The sequence below is a fragment of the Hylobates moloch genome, unplaced genomic scaffold, assembly GCF_009828535.3.
Source record: "Hylobates moloch isolate HMO894 unplaced genomic scaffold, HMol_V3 SCAFFOLD_1, whole genome shotgun sequence".
NCBI lineage: Eukaryota > Metazoa > Chordata > Mammalia > Primates > Hylobatidae > Hylobates > Hylobates moloch.
The window spans coordinates 213,448,823-213,469,068 of record NW_026652276.1 but is presented as its reverse complement, the minus strand read 5'-3'; the positions used below and the strand labels follow the sequence as shown (position 1 = coordinate 213,469,068).

Genomic DNA, 20,246 nt, shown 5'->3' with positions numbered 1-20,246 from the left:
AAAGTTTCCTTGGTCAAACAAGTTTGAGAAACCCTGGTTCACAAACCTTCCATGGGTTTGCTTATCAAAGCACCACCTCTCAGGACTTTTAGTGAGCTGACATGCATCATGGCTCCCCAGGAGGGTGGTGCAATGTTGCTCATACTTGCTTAATAGGGGACCCTTTCAAGGCAGAGCCTTGGAAGGGACTGGTATTCTCAGTGCTATATTATTATAATCCTGTGGGTCTGGAGATGCAGGTTGGTGAAAGGGACATGTTTTCACCCAATAAGGCATTTGTTCACACGTTTTCTCTAGGTCTTCCCTTTCTCACCTGTGTCCATGAACTGGCAACTGTAAACCAGACTTACTTAAAACCCAGAAGTTTCTGATGCCCCCACAAAATGGATCTTTATTAAAAACCATCTTTCATGCCTATAATCCCAGCATTTTGTGAGACTGAGGTGGGAGGATTGTTGGAGTCCAGGAATTCGAGACCAGCCTGGGTAATATACTGAGATTCAACTATACAAAAATTTAAAAAATTAGCCAGGTATAGCAGCCTGTGTCTTTCATCCCAGCTACCCAGAAGGCTGAGGTGGGAGGATTGTTTGAACCCAAGAGTTAGAGGCTGCAGTGAGCCATGATTATGCCACTGCACTCCAGCCTCAGCGACAGTGAGATCGTGTCTCTCAAAAAACAAAAACAAAAACAAAAACAAAAACAAAAACAAAACAAAACAAAAAAAACACCATGTTGTCTACATGTTACCACATGAATGAACCTTAAGGACATTAAGCTAGGTGAAAGCAGCCAGACACAAAGGAAAAATACTAAATGATCCTACTCATATGACATACGTAGGATAGTTAAATTCATAGACATAGAAAGTAGAATGGAGGTTGCCAGGGGCGGGGGGTTGAGAGGATGGGGAGTTGGTATTTGATGGGTACAGGGTTTCGGTTTGGGAAGATGAAATGGCTCTGGATGGCAGTGATGGCTGCACCATGACATGGATATACTTAATGCCACTGAACTGTATGCTTAAAAATTGTGAAAATTGTAACTTTTATGTAATGTATATTTTATCATGAGTTTTAAGCATGTTAATATGTTTTTTTAAAAATAGTCTTGCTGGGTGCAGTGGCTCACGCCTGTAATCCCAGCACTTTGGGAGGCCGAGGCGGGCAGATTACGAGGTCAGGAGATCGAGACCATCCTGGCTAACACAGTGAAGCCCCGTCTCTACTAAAAATATAAAAAATTAGCTGGGCGTGGTGGTGGGCACCTGTAGTCCTAGCTACTCAGGAGGCTGAGGCCGGAGAATGGCGTGAACCTGGGAGGCAGAGGTTGTAGTGAGCCGAAATCATGCCACTACACTCCAGCCTGGGCGACAGAGTGAGACTCCATCTCAAAAAAAAAAAAAAAAAACAGTCTTGCCCTTAGTCTGAATTATTTTGATTTCAGCCTAATTTCCTTCAGACTGGCCTTTAGCCCTTCACTGGTTTATAGAACAGGGCACCCAGGACACTCTTTATGACTTGAGAGAAGAGAGGGCTCCTTGCTAAGAAGTATATGATCAATGCTGTTTCCCCTTTTCCATTTTCAGTCCTTTAATGTTATTAACTTTGGTTGGGAATTTATGAAGTTTATAAAGTAGCCTATACTGCATAAGCATCTGTAATTTCCCTTTGGTAAAATCCAGTTTGCTGTGGTAGTTCTTCCTTCACAAAAAATAAGCATCGAATTCTAGGTTCCTCAGTAAAATTCTTTCATTGACATCCCCTTCTTCCAGCCAAGGACCCTTGGTACAATCTCTGCATCTACCCATGAGCCATCACAGTTACAAGGCCCCCATCTCTATGGGGCTTATTGCAGTGTTAGGTTGTCTTAGCCTCACTTCATTTTAGTTATTGAGAATCAGCTTCTCATCCAGAGAATAGGGATGACATTAGCATCCTCCTGGGAGCATGTACATGAGATGCCTTCTGCAGAACACACAGTGTGGTTCTCTGTGAGTCACCTCCCTTGATTGTTCTCTTGAGCATCAACCTGGGCCAGGTGGGCCCTCTAGACAACCTCGCCCTTGACATCCTAAAAAGAACTCTTGTCTTCTCTGCTCCTCTGCCCTGATTTCCCCATATCAGTTAAATGGCACCAGCACGCACCCAGACCCTCAATCCAAAAATCAAGGAGGTGTGACTAAGTCCCTCTCTTCCACCCCTTCGTTTCCATCATTACCAGCAACCCCTGCTTCTTTTTTCTTTTAGGTCTTAACACTATCTGAAAATAGTTATTTTTCTTGTTTATTGTGTGTCCTCCCTATTAAATGTAAACTCCATGAGACCAAAAACCTTGTTGTCTTACTCATTGCTGCACCCCCAGAATGTAGGTTCCCGGTATAGAGTCTAGGGAGCTGAATAAGTGTTGGTGAACGAATGCATGAAGACATATGCCATCTTCCCTGCCTGCTGGTTAGCTTCTTTAGACTAGCCCTTGGCCCCTGAGAGCTTGCCCAATGGTGCCACCTCCTTGAGCTCCATTGTGCACAAGCTATCAAGGCCTATCAAGGTGACAGGCCAGAACAGGTCAGAAGGCTTTTCTCTCTTCCCAGTTAACATCTGTGCATTTATCATGGGCCTTCTAGACAAATTTCCCTTCCCACTTTTGCTATACAATCCCCAGTGATGACTCTGGTGAGTGGCTTTGGGGTTTGTTTATTTATTTATTTTGAGAGTCTCCCTCTGCCACCCAGGCTGGAGTGCAGTGGCACGATCTCGGCTTGCTGCAACCTCTGCCTCCTGGGCACAAGTGATCTTCCTGCCTTAGCCTCCTGAGTAGCCGGAAATGCAGGTATGTGCTACCATGCCTGGCCAATTTTTGTGTGTTTTATAGAGATGGGGTTTCACCAAATTGCCCAGGCTAATCTCGAACTCCTGGGCTCAAGCAGTCTGCCTGCCTTGGCATCCTAAAGTGCTGAGATTACAGGCATGAGTCACCACACCCAGCCAGCTTTGGCGTTTATTAGGAAAGTATTGGCTCAACAGAAGACCCGAGGCGTAGAAAGAGGAAAGGCATGACTTTGGGAAAGTTAATGAGATTCTCTAATACCCAAAGTCATGCCTCGGCAATAATCCTAATGGGTTGGGTTAGGGTGGTCATATATGTTTGGAGCCATGAGTGGTTTATTGAAGGAGCTTAGAGAAGGCAAAGCGTTCCACCAATGAGAGGTGGTGATGGTTGTGTTGATGATGGAGTTTTGGGTGGCATAAGAGTAGGAGGGCAGTGGGAGCTGGCAGGTGTTGTCCCCTCTGCATGGAGCATGCGGTGTCTGTGTCCGTGGAGCTGATCCACAGAGTGGATTCAGAAGAGCTACCTAGTCTACTGAAAGGCCTCCTGGGTCTTGCAGCGGATCTGACCCTTTATCACACCCCAGCCCACCTCCTGGCCTCTCTTTCCCCATGGACACAGCTTCTGAGCAGGTCCTGAAAGGGGGATGTCAGTAGCATCCAACATGAATCCCCCCTGTGCCAGGCCCTGCCCTGGGCCCTCCACCAACATGCTCCTTTCTGTATTCCTGTCACCTGAAAAAGGAAGAGGGCATGACCAAGTCATAGGGGTGCCGTGGGAGGGAACCTGTTATGTCAGGAGCACTGGCAAGAGGGCCTGGTGCTGATTTCAGAGGTAGAGGTCGGCTTACTGAGGACACATCTACTTTACAGTCATGGGCACCTGAGAGGATGGTGTCCCCAGTGCTTCACCCTTCTGTGCCCGGCTTTGTGAAGTTGGGGAGTAAGGGGATGAGACTTCCTGTTCCTTGCCCAGGTGTTGCTGGCACAAACACAGAGATAGGGTGAGGTTTCATCACAGTCCAGGGGTCAGGGGAAAAAGAGCTGGGAGATGGGGATGTGTTAGTTAATTTGGAATCATTGCCAGAAACTGCACATCTCCTTGGCCATTTGACTCACAGGCGTGTGCCCAGTGGGAAAGGCAGGATGACTCGGAGACTGGGACCCAAACCCTTAAAGCACATGTTAATTCTTGGGAGTAAGGAATGAGTGGGACCAAAACAACCTCTTTACGATGTATGACATGTTCTTCTGGCATGTACACTATATATTACACTTGTTACTTGATCAATACTAAATATTTCTTAAATTTAGTGTTGTCATGGTGATAGAGATTATTTCCAAACTTTATGTCCTAAAATCCTCTATTCTGCTACCCCCTTACATATTATCAGGTAGTAGTGCCTGGCCCCAAAACTTTGTTGCCGTCATTCTGAATTTTTTTTTTTTTTAAGGAGCAAATATAGCTCCGTTCAGCTTCCGGCTGCAGCGGAGATTTCTGCCAAGATTTTTCGGCACACAGCTGAAATATGTTTTGTATTTTATGAGCTTTGGCTCATCGTGGAATTAAATAGCACTAATTACATGAATATAGACCAGCAAGGGAGACAACTGTTCACTTTCTGATTTTCCGGGGAATTGAGAAAGAAGAGAGGGGGTAGAGGGACAAAAGGGGCCTGGAGTGAGGCGCTCCCACTAGATGTTGGTGACAACAGAAGCACTGTCATTTGGCTGAGTGAGCCCCAAATAGCCTGCTCCCCCACAGTGCCAATGTTTGGTGGGATTATGGGCTTCCTCGAGTGAAGACTCTGTGGGGCCAGAAGGTGGGTGGCTGAGCTGTTGGGGCGGCTGTGACAGGGGCTGGTGGGGGTGATCAGGCCTTTTAGGAGTGGAGGGGTGGCCGGAGAGATGCTGAGGTCCAAGGATCTGAGTGTATGGACTCTCCGCTCGGTGTTTCCAAAACCTTGCATGTATTATCATTTCTAAACTCACTGACTGTTTTTACAGTTAGAAAAGTCTAGCTAGAGATTTCACACCAGTCTGTGGAAGGGAATATTTCCATTTCTTTTTCTTACTTGCTACAGGTAGGAAATGAAATGGGTCAGATCATGCTGGCAGAGTCAACCTGTTGAGGGGTCTAAATTAAGCCCTTGGGTGGGCGGGGGAGTTTCAATGCTTGGAGGCCTCCTGCTGGCCTCCTGCTGTGGACTGAGGTACTCAGAGGCCGGAAGAAGCAAAGGCCTTTCCCAGAAAGATCAACTTGCTTGTCAGGCTCAGTGAAATGGACCAACACCTGAGATGTTAAGAATGGGCTTGGTCCTTTTTATCTAAGGAAGAAAATAGACTCCAAAGAGTGTGACTTACATCCACTTAACAGATGAGTATCCCGAGTTCTCTGAGGGCAGGCTGTGGAATTCAACCCTGGCAGGCATTCCTGAGGCTCCCCACAATCTAGATTCAGGCAGCTAAAAAGGCAACTTAAGCAAAGATGCAAAGAGTCTTTGGAGAGAAACTTCAGTACCAGCTTTCTGTCACCCAGTGAACACCACCCCTGGGTGTTGTAATCATCACATCACGTGGCTCTGCCCTGCACCTCCACAAAGGCTGTTTGTGGAAACTTCCCAACCTCAATGATAGCCTGTGTTCTGTGAAGCCTACAACATTTCACGCTCACTTCTGAATTTAGCACAAGAAGAAACTAGGTGATCTCTCTTCCCCATCCTATTTCCAGAAACACCATTTTACAGATGGGGAAACTGAGGCAACAAGAAAGAAGGGCTGTCACTTAGCAGGACGTGTCTGGTTAGAATGACCTGATGCCAATAGTATCCTTGGCCATGGCAATTCTGAGAGGAGGCTTTTATGGGTGACACTGGCTGATGCATGATTGGCTTCGAGCTAAGAACATCCCACTTCTTCCCTTGACCATGAAAGGAGAACAAGGAGCTCATTTGGTTGAAGACCACTGAATGTGGCTTTGCCTACTGGGGCCAGGCCAGAGCAGCTAGAGAGGCTACAGGGAGTGTAGGTTAGAGTGGCAGGCAGGGATGCAGTGAGCCTCCTCTCCTGATGAAAATGTCAGCTGGGCAAGCCTCAGGCCACATGCACGAGACAGGGATTCCTGGAGAGGTGACTATCCCCAGCCTGTGGTGACACCCAAGCCCCTTTTCTGTGGCCCCTATGTCCACTCAGGTCTTGGGGCAGCAGAAGTGACAGCAAGTCTCCCTTTGCTACAGCTTAGCAACTTCCCATGGTGTCCCCCCATTTCTGTGCACTCAGAGGCCAGTGGATCCCCTTTGAAGACCAGGAGCCAGTACCCCTGGACACACCCTGGATAGAGTATTCCTCATGGGCTGGGTAGGAGACACTGGCCACATAGGTGCCAGGCTGTGCCATTTTGCAGAGCAGGTCTTGACACCAACTCCAGCTGGGGCATCTGACTCCAAATTCCTGGCTGGCCTGTTTCTTTAAGTGAGATGCTGGAAAGAAGTTTAGGATTCTATCCTCCCCAAGCCAGGATCCTATTGAGAGTGCTGTGTTTTTAAAGCCTCGCTGCCACACTTGGAGTAAAGAAAGCCATTGCCTAGCGACTCCCCCGCCCCAAGGCACAGTGCCTGGAATCTCAAGGCGATCTCCACGTGGTAATGGAGAGTTTCACAGGGGGCTGCCTGGGCCTCGGCTGGAGCTCCTGCTCCACTCTGCTGGGAGTGGCAGACTTGGCCAGGGAGAGGTGGTTTTGTACCCTGAGGGAACACCCTCCAGGCCAAGGACAAGGAGGCCTGGGGGAGGGAAAGGAAGGAGGGTGTGGAAACCATGTATAAACGCCTCAGAGGTCCAGCTGGGACCTGATCTCTGGATGGAGAGGCTCACAGGCTCAGCCTCCTGCAGAGGCTTCTTCCAGGCTGGGTCCAAAGGCTCTGTCCATGGTAATCACTTCTCCTCAGCCCTTTTTTTTTTTTTTTTTTTCTTCCATAATTTTTTTTTTTTTTATACTTTAGGGTTTTAGGGTACATGTGCACAATGTGCAGGTTTGTTACATATGTATCCATGTGCCATGTTGATTTCCTGCACCCATTAACTCGTCATTTAGCATTAGGTGTATCTCCTAATGCTGTCCCTCCCCCCTCCCCCCACCCCACAACAGTCCCCGGAGTGTGATGTTCCCCTTCCTGTGTCCATGAGTTCTCATTGTTCAATTCCCACCTATGAGTGAGAACATGCAGTGTTTGGTTTTTTGTCCTTGCGATAGTTTACTGAGAATGATGTTTTCCAGTTTCATCCATGTCCCTACAAAGGACACGACCTCTAGTAAACTCCAACAGACCTGCAGCTGAGGGTCCTGTCTGGTAGAAGGAAAACTAACAAACAGAAAGGACATCCACACCAAAAACCCATCTGTACATCACCATCATCAAAGACCAAAAGTAGATAAAACCACAAAGATGGGGAAAAAACAGAACAAAAACTGGAAACTCCTCAGCCCCTTTTAATAAACTAGGAAGTAAGGATGAAGGAAGCCCTGTGTAGCTGAGCTTGGTGCTGGATTTCCCTGGGACCAGGCTGGTTGCCTGGCGGCGCCAAGACTCTACATCAGTGCCTGGCCCTCCATCGCTCCCTCTTCCCCATCTTTTATACTTTTCTCCAGCCCTCCCACCAGTCATCAATTTCACAGTTCCCATCTCTCAGAAGAGAAGCAGAGGCAGAGGGAAGCACACTGGAAAGAGGGCTCCCATGGCCCCTGCTGGACTGCTGCTTCCTGGATTAAGGCTGGGTTGTGGCTGAGCTGACCCCATGAGGCCCCACCCACACTGAGACTGCCGAAAGCCAGAAGTGACCGTCTCTTGGGAAGACAGTTGCTTTGACTTGACTTTTCCCTCTAGTGATAGTGATGGGTTTTGCTGTGTCAACCCTACCCTCTGGCTCTTTCCTTTGATGAATGAGACACGCATTTCTGAGATAGCCAGCAACAAGGGGCAGGGGGACATTGAAGGCTGGGACAGATGGAGCTGCAGTGAGGTGGCCAAGTACATGGGGTCAGTTGTCTGTCACAGGCCCCAGACTGTAGCGAGCTGCATGATTGGGCCCTAGATGGGTGTAAATAGAATTCTCCATGGAAAGATGTAAAATAATTCATGGCTCCCACTTCTAGAAACCAAGAGTTTAAAGTAAAAAAAATGCAGACATGAAAAAATACCGATCTTACTGAAGATGCTATTTTGAATGCACGGGTTACAAATTGGAGTAGAAATCTACAAATAGCATGTGTCCATTTTGTTTGCATGGATCAATGAAGTGTTTGAAGTTTCTTAGATGAAATGGGAATGAGGCCTCTTGCTGCTCCCCAACTCCCTCACTGCCCTCAGCTGCACACACACTTAAGCCTCCCTGGGCCCCAAACTTGGAAATGGCCATTGAGCAGGAAGATTTCTCTATCCTGTATATGTTAGCTTGGCCGTCTCCTCTCTCTGGGCTTAGCCACTTGCAATCTGGCTTTGGAAACAAGGGAGGGGGCTGCTGACATCTAAAGAGAACTCTTCCTAGGGCCAGAGCCTGATGTACCACAAAGAACAGAGACCTGGAGCCCCCCAGCATTAGGTTTGAATCCCAGCTCTGAGATGCAGTGAGCTTGCTGTGTTTCTGCCTGTGAGTTAGGGTGAGGTTAACTGTTGTCACACACAAATCCACAGTTTCAGTATTATCACAGTAAAGATTTCTTTCTTGTCTAATGTTCCTGGTTGGTGCACGAATCTTACATCTTGAGGCTCCACCATCCTATAGGGCTTCAGGGTCTTCTTTATCCAGCTGGGTGGTGAAAGAAACTATAGAGAAGACACACTTATTTCTTCCCTGCTTTGGCGTGGAAATGTCACCATGACCTTGCTATTCACACAGTCACACCTGGATACTGTGTAGAAATGGAGAGGCTGGGAAATATCATCCATCACTGGTGGCCGCCTCTCACTGACTTCATACCAGCAGCCTCACGCATAGGGAAGCCCATGTTATTTGTGAAAAGTTAGCTTCCTGGCCGGGCACGGTGGCTCACGCCTGTAATCCCAGCACTTTGGGAGGCCGAGGCAGGCGGATCACGAGGTCAGGAGATCGAGACCATCCTGGCTAAAACAGTGAAACCCTGTCTCTACTACAAATACAAAAAATTAGCTGGGTGAGGTGGTGGGCGCCTGTAGTAGCACCAGCTACTCGGGAGGCTGAGGCAGGAGAATGGCGTGAACCCCGGGGGGCAGAGCCTGCAGTGAGCCGAGATCGCACCATTGCACTCCAGCCTGGGCGACAGCGAGACTCTGTCTCAAAAAAAAAAAAAAAAAAAAAAGAAAAGTTAGCTTCCTGTTCCCAATCCACCTGCACAATTGGGATGAAATGACCTGTTGTACAGTGTTGTAGGAAGTTCTGGGTTTCTAATAGAGGCTGGGAAGGGGAGGATCTGCAGAGCTTGCCAGTGGGACAGCTAGAGGGGCCTCTAGAAGACCCTCAGCCCCTGGAGAGCAGGGACACTGATTTTGTTTGTTTGTTTTTTGTTTGTTTGTTTGTTTGTTTGAAATAGAGTCTTGTTCTGTCACCCAGGTTGGAGTGCAGTGGCACGATCTCGGCTCACAGCTGCAACCTCTGCCTCCTGAGCTCAAGTGATACTTGAGTAGCTGGGACTACAGGCATGTGCCACCATGCCCAGCTAATTTTTTTTTAGTAGAGACAGGGTTTCACTATATTGGCTATGCTGGTCTCAAACTCCTGACCTCAAGTGATCTGCCTGCCTCAGCCTCCCAAAGTGCTGGGATTAAGGCATGAGTCACTGCTCCTGGCAGGGACACTGTTTTTTGCTCTGGAATGTATCTATCCTTTGCACCCAGTCCAGAACTCCTCATGTGGTATGTGCTCCATCAATAGTTGTTGGCTGAATACAGGAGTGCATGCTGACTTCTAGCAACTGGCATCTCCTGCATTGTGGCTGTTTTCTGTTGTCTGTTTTCCATGCTGCAATTTTATTTTCAGGCTCAGCTTCTTCTATTCAACCAGGTCCATACTGATTTCCTTTGCTGCATAGGATAGTGGTTCTCAAAGTCCAATTTGCTAACACAAGACAACTTTTTATGATATTCCAGCTGGTGGACCGGTTGATCTCCGTAAATCATATACGAAAGATGTAGTTTCTCTGATGCATTTGAACTCATGTCCTAATAAAAATAAGAAAAAAAGAGCTTTACCTTTAAATACAAATAAATAAATAATAAATACATAAATAAATAAATAAAAGGACACAATGGAGTATTTTAAATATTTATAAGCCTTTGTTTAGAACAGGGTACAACCGGTTTTTTAGGTTGGTCCCTGTTTGAATTGACAGGCTCAAAGATTTACTTGAACCACCAAGATTTACTTTGTATTTTAGCCATACATGATACCCACTGCCATCTCATATACTCTGCTATGGAGCATGCATGCATGCATGCATTCGTTCATTCATGTGTTTCCAAACATCTATTATACACCTACTGTGTTTCAGGCTCTGAGCTTGGAACTAGAGAAAAGAGGGGCAATATATAATCCTTGTCCTCGAGGAGCTCATATTTTTAGACTAGGAGACAGCATCAATGGACAAATACAACAGAGTTTGTAAAATGTGAGACTCTGATGGCACTGGTTCCTGCACTAATATATAGTAGGGGCATCTTAGACCAGTGGCTTGATCAGAGAAGGTTTCATTTGAACAATGAGTCTAACTCAGGGCCCGGAAGCATGAATTGGTGAAGACTTCCCAAGAGCTCTGCTGGTGCAGCTCCTACGGCAAATGCTCAGCAGACAGGGAAGTGTTGTGTTTGCTTCTGAAAGTTGGTACATAGATATGCACACATATTTGAACATCACCTGGGAATATGCCTTGCTGTCTGTAAAACCATAGTTTATCTCTGTGGGCAGTGGAAGGCACAGATGTGTTTGGCTTGCTCACTTGATCCCGTGGAATAATAGTCTATTAGAGAGGTTGTGGTGGGAGACACTGTACTCTTTGGGATTTTTCTGTGTATGGGTTAGGATTCTTCCATCAGCAAGTGCCAGAAAACAGAACCCAAACTGGCTTCTGCAAAAGAGGAATTTTTTTTTTTTGACTCACATAACTGGAAAGTACAGGCATAGAGCTGGCTTCAGTGGACACAATGGAGACATTTATAGGATGTTGCCAGGCCTGGGACCCAGTACTCTCTATCCTTTGGCTTAGTTCTGCTCTTCTCAGTACTTTGGCTTCATTCTTCCAGCCTCCTGTCCCCTGCTCCCACCCCTGTGATTACAAGATGGCACCAGCGGTTCTTAGGCCCTTGCCTCTCCAAGGTCACATCTGGTGGAAGAGCTAGAACTTTCTCCCCCAGTATCCCTATCCAAAGCCTGTTGCTTGTCAGAGACCTGATTTAACCAGTTTCTCATTCCTGAGCCAATCACTACACCCTGCGCACCCGTGTTCTGTGCTGAGTGGCTCAGGCTTTGAACCAGAGGTGGAGTCAATTCCAGCAGAAGTGTTTGGGCAAAGGCACAGATGCCCAGAGGATAAATGAATGACAGCAAAAACAACAGGTATGCACCGTCTCTGAAAGTGTGTTTCAAATTTTTTTGACCATGACTATATTAGTTGGGCTTCTTCAAAGAAAATAGAACCAAGAGGATGTGTGTGTGTGTGTGTGTGTGTGTGTTTGTGTGTGTGCGTAGAGACAGATTGATTTAAGGAATTGGCTCACACAATTTTGGAGACACCAAGTTCAAAATCTGTAGGGTAGGCCTGTATATGGGAGACTTAGAGAAGAGCCAGTGTTGTACCCAAGTCCAAAGGCCATCTGCTGGTAGAGTTCCCTCTTGCTCAGAGAAGGCCAGTCTTTTGTTCTATTCATGACCTTCAACTGATTGGATGAGGCCCACCCACATTATAGAGGGCAGTCTGCTTTACTCAAAGTCCACTCTTATCCCAAGACACCCTCCCAGAAACTTCCAGAATAATGTTTGACCAACTATCTGGGCATCGTGGCCCAGCCAAGTTGACAAATAAAATTAACCATCCTAGGGACCCAGTTACATCACACATATTTACATCACACTCAATATGTAGTTTGCTATATAGTGGGTAAAACGAAAGTCTCACCGGCCAGGTGCAGTGGCTCACGCCTGTAATCCTAGCACTTTGGGAGGCCGAGGCAGGCGGACCACGAGGTCAGGAGATCGAGACCATCCTGGCTAACATGGTGAAACCCCGTCTCTACTAAAAATACAAAAAATTAGCCGAGCATGGTGGCAGGCACCTGCAGTCCCAGCTACTGGGGAGGCTGAGGCAGGAGAATGGTGTGAAACTGGGAGGTGGAGCTTGCAGTGAGCTGAGATCGTGCCACTGCACTCTAGCCTGGGCAACAGAGGGAGACTGTGTCTCAAAAAAAAAAAAAAAGTCTCACCAAACAGTGCTTATCTTTTCTATGTGACATACTAGTATTTTCCCTTCTATTTTATTTCATTAAGAAGAGTACCTGGCCAGGTATGGTGGCTCATGCCCATAATCCCAGCACTTTGGGAGGCCGAGGCAGGGAGATCAGTTGAGGTCAGGACTTCAAGACCAGCCTGACCCAACATGGTGAAACCCCATCTCTACTAAAAGTACAAAAATTAGCCAGGCATGGTGGTGGGCACCTGTAATCCCAGCTACTTGGGAGGCTGAGGCAGGAGAATCACTTGAGCCCCTGGGAGGCAGAAGTTGCAGGGAGCCTAGATTGTGCCACTGCACTCTAGCCTGGGCGACAGAGGGTGACTCCACCTCAAAAACAAAACAAAACAAAACAAAAACAAAAACAAAAACAAAAAACACCTGTGACTCACCTAATTCATGGTGTGTTGTGACATGAATTTTGAAATGCCATCCTAGGGCACATTTTCTGAGAATCCTATTACCCCATAGCAAAAGGTCTGAGGACCAGAACTCTGTCCAAGGGGCCGGGGAATATATTGTGAATAACTGAGTGAGGCCTGAAGAGCTCAGCTCTCCAATGCCCAACGTGACTGTGTGTGACCTCAGCCAAGACCTGTACCTGTTCATGCCTCGGTTTCCTTATCTATAAAGAGGGCATACTTATAAATACCTCATCTACCTAACAGGGTTGTCATGAACAAGATATTCAGAACAAGGTAATATCCATGAAAACACTTCGTAAACTCTAAAGTAATTTCACAGGGTAATTGCTATTTTGAATGACTCTATAATAACTTTCCTCTCTACCACTCAGGAATCTGAGAGGATGGAGCTATTTCATGAAAATTAGTTTCAGTTCTTTGAAACTTGATGCCTAAAACAAAGACAGCCCCAATTTCTTTAATCAAAATGATGATCAGCTTCTATAAATGAGGCCCATCTCCCCCGAGACTACTCAAAATTAAAATCTGATTTCAAAGAAGGGAAAACTATAGCGTGTTTGGGTTGGGTTTGGGGGTCTTTCAGTTCTGCCTTCTTACCCACTCTACGTAGTTCGGTGAATCCTTCGGGGCAATTGTGAAGGTTATTTGGTCCCATTACTTGCCTTTAAGAATCAGAGTTGGGCTGAATGTAATTTCCAATACTTGGTTTTGAAACTAGCTAAATGGTGACTTGAGAGCGAAATGGTGGGTAGGCTCTGAAATTGGGGTGGGGGTTTCCTAGGTTGGGATTACCGCTTACAAGAATTGACATCCTGGAAAGGAAACCCCCCTGGAAACTCTTGCTTTGCCAGATTGGAGCATCCTTAGACAGCTCAGGGAGACGGGGCTGGTGGCTCTGCATATCTGTGGGTCCGAAGCTGGACGGGGTGTCACCTCTGTGGTGGTTCCTCGTGGGGTCTTTGGTGAGGCAAGCTGGAGCTCACATCCTTATTTTCCCCTTTTCTCTTCCATTTCTCTTATTGGTTTTCTAATCAGTCCCTTTCTTGGTGTGTAAAATGAAAGGCTGGTTATTCCCAGTACACGTTATTGTTTCTGTAGGCCCCCCTCATCTCTGGGTATAGTAATCTCACCGTCCCCAGATGAGGGTGATAAGTGTTTGAGATGCATAACTGTGTCTCCTTTCAGTGCCTAATAGAAGATACAGAATGAGCCATGACACCCTTCTGCTCAGTAAATTCATAATTATAGGATTCTTCATCTCGCCTCTTGCAGACTAGAGAGCTGTTGATTGGCCATGGGTCCATGTGTGTGTACAGTAAGGCAGGTCGTGGGGTAGGCACACTTTCCCTAGCATATGGCAGGTTGTGATACAGAGACTGTGCAAAGTTCCCTCCTCAGAAAAGTTGGTGGCTGAGCCCCGACCTGCACCTGCCTGTCTGGAAGGGGGATTATCAGCCCTGCTGGAATTTGGTTGTTGGCAGAGATGTTTTGAGAGCCCTGTTAGCCAGCAGAGCATATGGTGCCCAAAGAGCAGTCTCTTTCAGACAAAGGCTGGAAGCAGCTGCTGGAGTGAGTTCACATAAAGTCACAAGAGAGGCCGGGGTGGTGGAAAGAGCATGGGGTTGACAGTGTGAGACCCAATCTTACACTGTTTTCAACTCAATGTGTGACCTCTTGCAGTTCCATCTGACCTCTTGGATTTCAACTTCCTTGTCTCTAAAATCAGGGATTGGGAATCACTAAACTGGATTATCTCTTTCAGATGAAAAACTTATAGATTCTTCTTTGATATTTGAATTTGCATAAGCAATTCAAGGTGAACCATCTTGACTCTTCATCACTCATCTTGAGATGTACCACCAGGTACCATCTCATTATCATAATCCTAATCTTTCTAATCCTATTTTAATCTTGCTAACGATAACAATGACAGCAACTGTCATTTCCTAAGCACTTAACTGTGCTGGGCAAAGGCTCTGTGCAGCTGCTGCTTTACAGTCATTAATACTTTCAGAGGTAAACCACAGAACTCACCTGATTGGTGTTATCTACCAGCTTAGGCCCTGAAGGTCAGAGAGGACTTTGTTTTTCTCCTGATACTGCTAGGTGATATCCCAGGATTTCTGTTTGGGGCTTACAAGAGTTAACAAGGGCTTCTAATTGCTCTATCTTCTGGGCTCTGGAATTGTGCATTTCTAGAAAAGTATGAATTTTGCAGTGATTGAAACCTGGACTTCAAACCCAGTTCTGCTACATCTTAACCAGCGTCCTTGCAGAGCTGAAGTTTCCTCACCTGAAATAGGAATAAGACAATTCTGACCCCAGGGAACAGTGGTGAGGATTATGTGAGCCAAGCTACGTGAAAGTATTTGCATGGGCTCTGGGGTGCAGTGAATGCTCCACAGATACTGATATTCCTCTATGCTTCCAGCCCTTCTTTCTGCCAGTCAAGAAACAGTTGTTGAGCCTCCTCTATATGTCCAGCTGTGAATGTGTTAATGAGCAACACAGACCCAGCCCTGCCCTGTGGAGTTCACAGAACCTCAGCTCCAAACTCTCCTTCTGCAAAGGCTAAGGCTAAATGGAAAGGGAGAGGCTCCTCTCTGGGGGCCTTTGCTCTTTTCCTCTACCATGTCATTTCTGTCTTCAACACTGTGCATTTCAGTCTCAACTTCCCAGTGACATCCTGGTAAGGCTGAAGCTCTCTCTTTTCAGCCTCATCTGCCACCTGATCCATTCACGGACTATGTTCTCCAGACGTACTCTTCGTTTTACACACCCTCATGTGATATGCCCATGCTTCTCCCCTAGAAGGCCTTTCCCTTCGTGCTCTGCCTGTCTTCTCGAAGTTCACAGCTCAGCCCAAATTCCATGCCCTCCCCAAGGCCTCCTGCAGCCTGCTTCTTGCCCTCTCTCACCCCAAGTTAGAAGTCTTCCTCCTCCTAGGAACTTTCAAAGCACTCTTTTGTATGCCATGTGACTTTTCGTCATGCGCATCAGTTCAGGTTCTGGTGGTATCGGCCTGATTTGACTACGCGTTCTTTGAGGATCCGATCCTTGGGCCCCACAGCATCTTGCACATTTTATGTGTGTTCTGAGCAAACATTTGCCACATGGGTGAATGAATGAAGGCCCTTGGCTTGCAGCACTGCTCTTGGTTGTGGTGTGTTCCACTAACCAGTCTTCCTCCTCTGATATTGACTGGAGAAGACCTGTGCTTTTCATTAGGATGCTGGCTGTCAGTGCAAAGTCTTTATTTGGTTTTCTTCCTTCTTCTCTTGGTTTCCATCTAACCTAGTGTTTGCTCCCTGCTGGGGAATTTTCTATTGCTTAGTAATCTACCTCTTCTCAATCTCCACTTTTGAGGTGTTTGGGAGTGAATGAGAAAAATTCCACAGAGCTGAGATGCCCCCAGATAGAATGTTGGCAATTCCTGCCCTGAATTCTCCCAAACTGGAAGAAACATAAAGCCGTCCAATGGGAACACACGCAGGAAGCATCTTGAATAGAAAGAGACCCTCAGGTTGGGAGGTGATCTTGTTCCTCGGGGAGTTTTGTATTTATTTGTTTATTTATTTGCTTGACCGCTTCTTAAAGCATTTTTTCTCTCCCTTTAATGAAAACCTCTCAGAGGAGGTCCTGCTAGGGGAGGAAGCCAAGATCTGCCATGTTAAAATGACATTAGGGCTCAGGGTTGGGCAGCAAACCCAGAGGACCTGGTCGCCGCTGCAGTGTGAAGAGATTGAGGATGTGGGTTTTTAATTTGACCTCTTCATCCAGCAGAGGAGCCATAGAGGAACGTTTCTCCTGCAGTAGTAGGTACAGACACAGAGAAATGCAGGCAGTGGCTGTAATGGACAGCCCCCAAGAAGGGATCAACCTTAACTCTTCTGCTGCATGGGACAGGGACCACGGTACAGCCCCACCTGTGCAAGGCTGGGGTGAACTGAGATGCTTTAGCAGTTAAGATTGTGAACCTGCACACATTTACACTACTCATATTTGGAGCTACCTCTACCACTTATAGCTGTGCAAGTTACATGACTCCCCTAAGCTTGCTTTCCTTAGCTATAAAATGTGGCTACAATAGGATGTACTTCGGAGGTCTACCAGTCAGGGTGCCAGCAGGTAATAGACAGCACACACAAATTTGGTCCTTTGAGAAAAGGTTAATAAAGGGGCTATTCATAAAAGTGTGGCTCTTTAAGGGGTGATGTAGTATGGGGGGATAGTAATAGTGAGGTCCCTGTTACCACCTCTACGGCCAGATGGGGTCCAGCAGGAGGTGGTTCACAGAGCCTGGAGATGGAGAAACTGTGTGCAGAGGCCTACTGTGGGGAACACCGGACAAAGCTTGCAGCCAGTGCAGGCAGCCCCGCCTCCTGCCCTTCCTCCCTCCCTCCCTCCCTCTTCTCCTCCAGCCAGTGTTTGTGGATGCTGCCTGCTGGTGGCACCTGACCCGGGTGACAGTGCTGGACAGTGTCTGACACAAATTCAGGCACTCAGTAGATAATGGCTGTTGATCATTATCATCATCATCATCACTGCTATTATTATCATGTCATTATCATCACCACCATTATCATTACTGATGTGTCCTCCTGGGGCCGCTGCCACCCGGCTCTGACTGTGTCACATGCCTGTGGTGGGGGTTGACTCAGTCAGCCTCCAGCACCCCCTGCCAGTGCAGTTCTGCTCAGTGTGTTCAGAACATTTTGAAAGTCCAGGCAGACAAGCTGTGGGGTGAAATGAAGTCACTGGCGTTGTTATCCAGCTCATAGTCTTCCCTTTCTCCAGTAGGGGAGACTGCATTGCTGAGTCCTGGCCCTCGAAGGGGACGACGGTGCCTGAGTGCTGCTGTGCTGCTGGGACCCGCCTCTGCCATGAAAGCCATGCCCTGGAACTGGACCTGCCTGCTCTCCCACCTCCTCATGGTGGGCATGGGCTCCTCCACTCTGCTCACCCGGCAGCCAGCCCCGCTGTCCCAGAAGCAGCGGTCATTTGTCACATTCCGAGGGGAGCCCGCCGAGGGTTTCAATCACCTGGTGGTGGATGAAAGGACAGGACACATTTACTTGGGGGCTGTCAATCGGATTTACAAGCTCTCCAGTGACCTGAAGGTCTTGGTGACGCATGAGACAGGGCCGGACGAGGACAACCCCAAGTGTTACCCACCCCGCATCGTCCAGACCTGTAATGAGCCCCTGACCACCACCAACAATGTCAACAAGATGCTCCTCATAGACTACAAGGAGAACAGGCTGATTGCCTGTGGGAGCCTGTACCAAGGCATCTGCAAGCTGCTGAGGCTGGAGGACCTCTTCAAGCTGGGGGAGCCTTATCATAAGAAGGAGCACTATCTGTCAGGTGTCAACGAGAGCGGCTCGGTCTTTGGAGTGATCGTCTCCTACAGCAACCTGGATGACAAGCTGTTCATTGCCACGGCAGTGGATGGGAAGCCCGAGTATTTTCCCACCATCTCCAGCAGGAAACTGACCAAGAACTCTGAGGCGGATGGCATGTTCGCGTACGTCTTCCATGATGAGTTTGTGGCCTCGATGATTAAGATCCCTTCGGACACCTTCACCATCATCCCTGATTTTGATATCTACTATGTCTATGGTTTTAGCAGTGGCAATTTTGTCTACTTTTTGACCCTCCAACCTGAGATGGTGTCTCCACCAGGCTCCACCACCAAGGAGCAGGTGTACACATCCAAGCTCGTAAGGCTTTGCAAGGAGGACACAGCCTTCAACTCCTATGTAGAGGTGCCCATTGGCTGTGAGCGCAGTGGGGTGGAGTACCGCCTGCTGCAGGCTGCCTATCTGTCCAAAGCGGGGGCCATGCTTGGCAGGACCCTTGGAGTCCATCCAGATGATGACCTGCTCTTCACCGTCTTTTCCAAGGGCCAGAAGCGGAAAATGAAATCCCTGGATGAGTCGGCCCTGTGCATCTTCATCTTGAAGCAGATCAATGACCGCATTAAGGAGCGGCTGCAGTCTTGTTACCGGGGCGAGGGCACGCTGGACCTGGCCTGGCTCAAGGTGAAGGACATCCCCTGCAGCAGTGCGGTGAGTCCAGGGAGGGCTGCGGGCTGGGATGGTCAGGAGTGTAGGATGAGAACCCCAGCCTTGTAGCCCCCATGGGGTGTGTATCATCCTTCCCCTTTTGCAGATGAAGCGAGTATATCCCATCCCATCTCTGAGTCTCATTGGACCCAGAGTGTTACTAAATATCCTGCAACTATGACATTGAATGTATAAGAGTCAGAGTAGGAGCTGAAACATAAATTCCCATCAGAGTACTTTTCTCTGCCCCATATTGGCTCACTGGTTATGACGGGGAGTGCTGGAAATAGGTAGGAATTTTGTCAAATGGATGTCATAGGGACTGGGCATGGCTGGAGTCTAGATCACAGTATGCTGTAGTGCAAGACGCATACACACCCTTTGTACTCACCAAGCCTGCAAATAACTTTCCTGGGAGCTTAGAATAAAACCATAGGGTAGAGGGAGAGGAGAATGTGAGGAGTCATCCTACATTTGGGGTAGATATAGAATTTCAGGAGAGGTGTGTTTTTAGCCCTTTGTATGTCTTTAGGAAATGCTAAAATGAGAGCACAGTCAGGTAAGAGTGCAGTGAACACATAGAGAAAGCAAAGCTAACTTAGAAAAGGGATGGGAAGGGACAAATCGTGTTTATTGAGCACCTTCTGTGTGCACAGTGCCTTGGAAGGGACATGTGAGAAAGTCAGGAAGCAGCCCGAGAGCAGCATGGGATGATGGGTGAGCTGCGGGGAGCCAGAGGGAGAGCAGGAGAAGGGTTGGCTTAGGGGTCTTCACATGGCTGGTGGGTATGGCCTTGCTGGGTGACCCCAGGTGAAGCGGGGGACACAGACTCCTGCCTGTCGCAGCCTAGCTCACGTGTACCCCACCATGAAAACCATCCACCTTCTTGTGGCTTGACTGTTCCTCTTCACAATGGTCGTGTTTTTTCACAATTATTCTTTGGGTGACTTGGAAGGCTCAGCTATCAGCATCTTCTGTGTTCTTGTGCTTTTCCTTTTATAACTGTGCATTTTAAAGATTATGAACCTAGTTTGAGAACATCAATTCTATAATTTTAATTTGGGGAGAAGAAGAAATGAAAATGTATCCATCGGACAGAAGTACTCATCCATACTGATGTGATTCTTGACTCCTTAAACTTTGATGGAGTTCCATATTAGGAAATGTATTTTGGTTGTTTAAAGAAGTGTAAATTTCCTTTCATAAAGTATAACTATGTGCCAGGCAGATCTCAGTGGGGACTGGCACCCTCCCCAGCCAGAGTGTGGAGAGGCCATCACTCTAGTCTTTGGTATTTGGGTTGGAGATAGGGAAGAGGGAGGAGAAAGATGGTGCCCTGGCATTAGGCTTAAGCTGTTTTCCACTGTCAAGTCTTCCAGGCACTGGGCCGGCTGAAACTAAGAGATGTCATCTCTTCTTGGAGATCTTGAAAAGCCAGGAGTTCCCTGATGTCACA

The 20,246-nt window shown here is 47.5% G+C and overlaps 1 protein-coding gene across 5 annotated transcripts in view; it reads left to right on the top strand.

The window, feature by feature from the left end:
* The window catches only part of PLXNA4 (plexin A4), a 527,428-nt gene that overhangs the window by 125,648 nt on the left and 381,534 nt on the right, over nucleotides 1-20,246 (top strand). For 4 of the 5 annotated variants that reach the window (XM_032761769.2, XM_058426826.1, XM_032761771.2 and 1 more), the window contains one exon: nucleotides 17,520-18,793. In XM_032761769.2, the coding sequence (XP_032617660.1) occupies nucleotides 17,606-18,793 (1,188 nt within the window). In that variant the 5' untranslated portion in view covers nucleotides 17,520-17,605. The remainder of the gene's footprint in view (nucleotides 1-17,519; nucleotides 18,794-20,246) is intronic. The other variant, XM_058426822.1, reaches the window with a different exon arrangement.